The 6,000-nt window shown below is 45.7% G+C and overlaps 1 protein-coding gene across 1 annotated transcript in view; it reads right to left on the bottom strand.

Annotated features, from left to right (window-relative positions):
• DNAJC11 (DnaJ heat shock protein family (Hsp40) member C11) overlaps positions 1 to 6,000 on the bottom strand; it is an 81,359-nt gene that overhangs the window by 51,461 nt on the left and 23,898 nt on the right. Inside the window, exon 3 of the mRNA XM_017856030.1 lies at positions 5,208 to 5,281. Within this exon, the coding sequence (XP_017711519.1) occupies positions 5,208 to 5,281 (74 nt within the window). The remainder of the gene's footprint in view (positions 1 to 5,207; positions 5,282 to 6,000) is intronic.

Genomic DNA, 6,000 nt, shown 5'->3' with positions numbered 1-6,000 from the left:
AAAAAAAAAAAAAAAAGCGGGGGGGCGGGGGGGCTGGGCACGGTGGCTCACATTTGTAATCCCAGCACTTTGGAAGGCCAAGGCAGGAGGACCACCTGAGGTCAGGAGTTTGAGACCAGCCTGGACAACATGGTGAAACCCCATCTCTACCAAAAATACAAAAATTAGGCTGGGCGCGGTGGCTCACGCCTGTAATCCCAGCACTTTGAGAGGCCAAGGCAGGTGGATCACGAAGTCAGGAGATCGAGACCATCCTGGCTAACATGGTGAAACCCCACCTCTACTAAAAATACAAAAAATTAGCCGGGTGTGGTGGCGGGCGCCTGTAGTCCCAGCTGCTTGGGAGGCTGAGGCAGGAGAATGGCGTGAACCAGGGAGGTGGAGGTTGCAGTAAGCTGAGATCGCGCAACCGCATTCCAGCCTGGTCAACAGAGCAAGACTCCATCTCAAAAAAAACCAAACCAAAAAAAAAAAAAAAAAAAAAAAAAAAAAAAAAAAAAAAAAAAAAAAAAAAAAAAAAATTAGCTGGGCATAGTGGTGCGCACCTATAATTCCAGCTACTCGGGAGGCTGAGGCAGGAGAGGCACTTGAACCCTGGAGGCAGAGGTTGCAGTGAGTCAAGATCATGCCCCTACACTCAGCCTGGGCAACAGAGTGAGACTCTGTCTCAAAAAAGAATAATAAAAAAAAAAAGTAGCAGGGCATGGTGATGCATGCCTGTAGTCTCAGCTACCTGGGAGACTGAGGTGGGAGGATGGCCTGAGCTGGGAGGTTGACACTGCAGTAAGCCACGCTCGCGCCACTACACTCTAGCCTGGGTGACAGAGTGAGACTCTGTCTCAAAAAAAAAAAAAAAAAAAAAAAGATTGAAAATTTACCTAATGACTAACAACTGGGCTAGTATTCTGTACATTCTAAAGAAGCTCCAGTGGTTTGGGGAGTGATTTCTAGTTGGTGGAGTGCTTTGAGATCTTTGGATTAAAGGTGTCTCAGACACTCAGGATACCAACAATCAATGCCCTTCACCCTTCACTGACTACCCATATGGTAGCCTAATAAATATGTGGTAAATGGATACCCTTCAGCAACTGAAGAGTTTAATAGTCTAAAAATATCAGCAACAGCATGAAGGGAATACAGCTTCCTCCCTGGAGTGAAAGCTATTATTGCAGTGAGAGAACCGTCATATGGAACAATCCATCCAGCTGTAGAATTCCTTGAAGGAATGTTGATGCCAGCTTCATAAAATGTGCTTGAGTTCAATGAGACTTTCTGTGTAATATGAATAATGGGTCCAATTTTCCTATTGTATGTTAAACACTAATACATCTCTGAGTAAATATCTGGGGAGGTATCTTTATTTAGTTTTCTTTGAAGGCATTTTCATCTTGCAGCAAAAGCTTAGTATCAATACGAAAAAAAGCCAATTCCGATCCATGAGAACCTGACTTGCTTAGTTTACTAAAAAAATACGAAAATAATGTTTAACCACTTGCCACCCACAACTGTACACATATTTTTATTTTCATTTATTTATTTCATTTTTTATTTTTTGAGACACAGTCTCACTGCCACTCAGGCTGGAGTGCAGTGGTGTGATCATGGCTCACTGCGACCCCGACCTCGTTAGGCTCAAGTGATCCTCCCACCTCAGCCTCCCAAGAAGTAGGATTATAGGCACACGCCACCATGCCTGGTAAATTTTTTTATTTTTTATTGCTTGTAGAGATGCGATCTCGCTGTGTTGCTCCAGCTGGTCTCAAACTCCCGAGCTCAAGTAATCCTCCTGTGTCAGTCTTTGAAAGTGCTGGAATTACAGGTGTGAGCCACTGCACCCAGCCCTACATATTTGTATAACCACCATTTGTGTGTGGATTTGCTTTGTTTCTAATGGGAAGATAATCTGGTTTGATAAGAGGAAACCATACAATATTTGACCAGCAGACCCCACTGCTCCACTGATTGGGATAATGCTGCTGGGGACTCAAAACCTAGTCTTTGAAGAGGGAATATGTAATGGAGTCCTACAGCTTTTCAGTGACTCCAACTGCTGACTTGAAAAACTGTAGGCCGGGAGTGGTGGCTCACATTTGTAATCCCAGCACTTTGGGAGGCCGAGGTGGGCAGATCATGAGGTCAGGAGTTCGAGACCAGCCTGGCCAACACAGTGAAACCCCGACTCTACTAAAAAAAAATACAAAAATTAGCTGGGTGTGGTGGTAGGTGCCTGTAATCCCAGCTACTCAGGAGGCTGAGGCAGGAGAATCACTTGAACCCAGGAGGCAGAGATTGCAGTGAGCCGAGATTGTGCCACTGCACTCCAGCCTGGGCAACAGAGCTAGACTCCGCCTCAAAAAAAAAAAAAGAAAAGAAAAAAAAGAAAATTGTAGCCAACCCACATCTTAAAATACAAAGAAGCTTTAAGGAATGTATAAAGAGTGAGGGGGAAATTGAATAAATACAACAGAATTCTATTTTCCTTTTTGGATGAGAAAATGCTAAGTTGTTTGGCTTAATACCTAGCTGCAATGAACCAAGGCGACAGGAAGCACCGCTATTCCCATCAAGCCAGAGGCCAAGTACCAACTGCCCACTGGAGCCAGGAGGACATGCAGATGAGAAGAGCCAGACGTAACACAAGGGGGAGTGGTGGGGACTGGCACAAATTGGATAGTCCAGTCCCATCTGAACGGCAAGGGCTCCTCAGATCCAGTGTTACCAGATCCTCAGATGTTTCAAGAAAAGACAGAAGACTGAATTATGATGCAGAACCTCCCAGGGTTGAAATGTTAGCAACCAGAATTCACTGTGTGAGGCAATCAAAAAATGGCAACAGGCTGGGTATGGTGGCTCACACCTGTAATCCCAGCGCTTTGGGAGGCTGAGGTGGGAGGGTAGCTTGAGGGTAGGAATTTGAGACCAGCCTGGGCAACATAGCAAGACCCTATCTCTACAAAAAATAAAAAAATTAGCTAGGCATGGTGGTGTGTGCCTATAGTCGCAGCTACTTCGAAGGCTGAGGTGGGAGACTCACTTGAGCCCAGGAGGTCAAGGCTGCAGTGAGCCGTGATGGCACCAACGCACTGCAGCCTGGGCAACACAGCACGTGCGCACTCTCTCTCGTGTGCACTCTCTCTCGCTCTCTCACCCCCCACCCCTCCCACCAAAAAAGGGTATTAGTGGAATATGGCCCACAAGCCACCAATATGAAGCAGTAGTGGAAAGGTGGGAAAGGAAATAGGATCCTCTTTTGCTTCTCTTCCACTCCTCATCTGAAGGCCTTTACAAGGCTTTGATGCTAGAACTAGAAGAGACAGGCATACATGCTTGAGATTAAACATTGAATGAACTTTGGCCGGGCGTGGTGGTTCATGCCTGTAATCCCAGCACTTTGAGAGGCCGAGGCGGGCGGGTCATCTGAGGTCAGGAGTTTGAGACCAGCCTGACCAACATGGAGAAACCCTGTCTCTTCTAAAAATACAAAATTAGCCAGGCGTGGTGGCGCATGCCTGTAATCCCAGCTACTCAGGAAGGCTGAGGCAGGAGAATTGCTTGAACCTAGGAGGCGGAGGTTGTGGTAAGCCAGGATCGTGCCACTGCACTCCAGTCTGGGCAACAAGAGCAAAACTTGGTCTCAAAAACAAACAAACAAACAAAACAAAACAAAACAAAACATCGAAGGAACTTCAAGGGAAATCTTACATGATGGTGAAAATATAACTCAATAAAGGTCAATTCCATGTTATTAACAGACTAGCAAATTTCTTGGGCATCAGAACCAAGTTTCTTTCTTTCCTTTTTTGAGACAAGGTCTTGCTCTGTTGCCCACGTTGGAGTGCAGTGGCGTGATCATAGCTCACTGCAGCCTCAACCTCCTGTGCTCAAGTGATTCTCCCATCTCAGCCTCCTGAGTAGCTGCGAATACAGGTGTGCACCACCAAGCCCGCCTAATTTTTTAAAAAAATGTTTTGTAGAGACAGGGTCTTGCTATGTTTTTTCTCAGGCTGGTCTCAAACTCCTGGCCTCATGTGATCCTCCCAGCCTGGCTCCCCAAAGTGTTAGGATTACAGGTGTAAGCCACTTTGCCTGGGTCAGAACCAAGTTTTTTTAAATGATACCTATATATTGCTGCAGCAACTTAGAGTTTCACAGCGAATCTTCACATTCATTTTTCAGATAGTAACATGGAAGCACTAGCAACCCAATTACTTGCCCAAGGCTCTACTGCTAGTCAGTGCAGTGTGAAAGGAAACAAATCGTCTGAATTTTAGTGACTGTTCTCCCACAGCATGGCTGCCCAGGGTGACACATTTGCTATATATTTTGTTTCACTCATCACATTTGACAAAGCTTGAATATTATAATACATGAGAACTGAAAGGGTCATTACAGGTAATGCAACCCCAGCAACTCTGCTTCCATTTTGCTCACATGCATAACATACTCCCATCTGAGATATTTCCTCACCGCAATTATTCAGAACTGAGGTGGAGAGAGAGGCACAGAACTGTGGAGGGTGGAAAGGAGTGTATGTGGAGTCAGAGCTGCACCCTTGAAGAAATCGTCTCCCATCAACCGCCAGCTCCACTTCCTCCCGCCCCACACCTGGGTTAAAAATTACTCGTCCAGTCCATCCCTCTTCCGTTTTACTTGACAGGTTAGGAAACGAAGGACAAGTCAGATGAGTGGCTGGCCCAAGGTCGGAGTTACAAAGTGGCAAAGTTGTCGGGCGCGGTGGCTCAAGCCTGTAATCCCAGCACTTTGGGAGGCCGAGATGGGCGGATCACGAGGTCAGGAGATCGAGACCATCCTGGCTAACACGGTGAAACCCCGTCTCTACTAAAAAAAAAAACAAAAAATTAGCCGGGCGAGGTGGCGGGCGCCTGTAGTCCCAGCTACTCGGGAGGCTGAGGCATGAGAATGGCGTGAACCCGGAAGGTGGAGCTTGCAGTGAGCTGAGATCCGGCTACTGCACTCCAGCCTGGGTGACAGAGTGAGACTCCGTCTCAAAAAAAAAAAAAAAAAAGAAACAAAGTGGCAAAGCCAAGTCCGGAACTCAACCTCTAAAACTAAAATACGGGGCAAGGAAGGGGGCTCTAATGTCTTCAAATATTCCCAAAGACATTATTACGGATTGCAGGGTTTTGGGGAGATGTTTTGTAGCTGTTTAATGACTTTTCTGGGACACCAGACGCAGTTTCTCTTACCTCCCATCCTTCCATTTCCAGTCCTCTCTTCCCATATATATCATAGATGGCCCTGGTTTGGGGGTCACTAAGCACTGCAAATTAAAAATTAAACATGTTTATAAAATATAAAATTCACCTTCAGTCCTTTCTGAGAACACTGATGTCATTAGGTAAGCCCATCTCCTGTTCTCCCTGTCTGATCACAATCTTCCTAGAGACCCCTTTCATTTTCTATGCATCTTTCCACCTAACTGCTTTTATGATTCAACCTAGGATTTGTTTATTGACTTACTGACTGACATGGTCCTTCTCTGTTGTCCTGGCTGAAGTGCAGTGGTAAGATCATATAGCTCACTGCAGCCTTGAATTCCTGGGCTTAACTAATCCTCCTGCTCCAGCTTCCCAAGCAGCTGGGATTACAGGTGTGTGCACACATGCCTGGCTAATTTATTTTTTGTAGAGATGGTGTCTCACTATGTTGCCTAGGCTGATCTTGAATTCCTGGCCTCAAATGATTCTCTTGCCTTGGCCTTGCAAAGTGTTGGGATTACAGGTGTGAGCCAATGCACCCAACTAATTTAGGATATGTTTAAAGGTGGCTATAAATGAGAAAAGTCACATTTTCCCAGTGTCCAAGCTACTCTTGATTGGAAGGTACAGGTACAAGGTGTATAAGGTGTACCATGCAGGAAGTGACACTGGCTCCTGCATTGCGAAAGGACATGAAAGTTGTTTTAAAAATAATTTGGTAAATTTCTGCCACGGTGTATAAAAGTACCCTGACTTGAAAGAGTGGGTTCCAGTTTCTAAA

Source organism: Rhinopithecus bieti, unplaced genomic scaffold (assembly GCF_001698545.2).
Source record: "Rhinopithecus bieti isolate Rb0 unplaced genomic scaffold, ASM169854v2 scaffold_40368, whole genome shotgun sequence".
Taxonomy (NCBI): Eukaryota; Metazoa; Chordata; class Mammalia; order Primates; family Cercopithecidae; genus Rhinopithecus; species Rhinopithecus bieti.
Note: the sequence above shows the minus strand (reverse complement) of the source record. Positions and strands in the feature narration are given on the sequence as shown.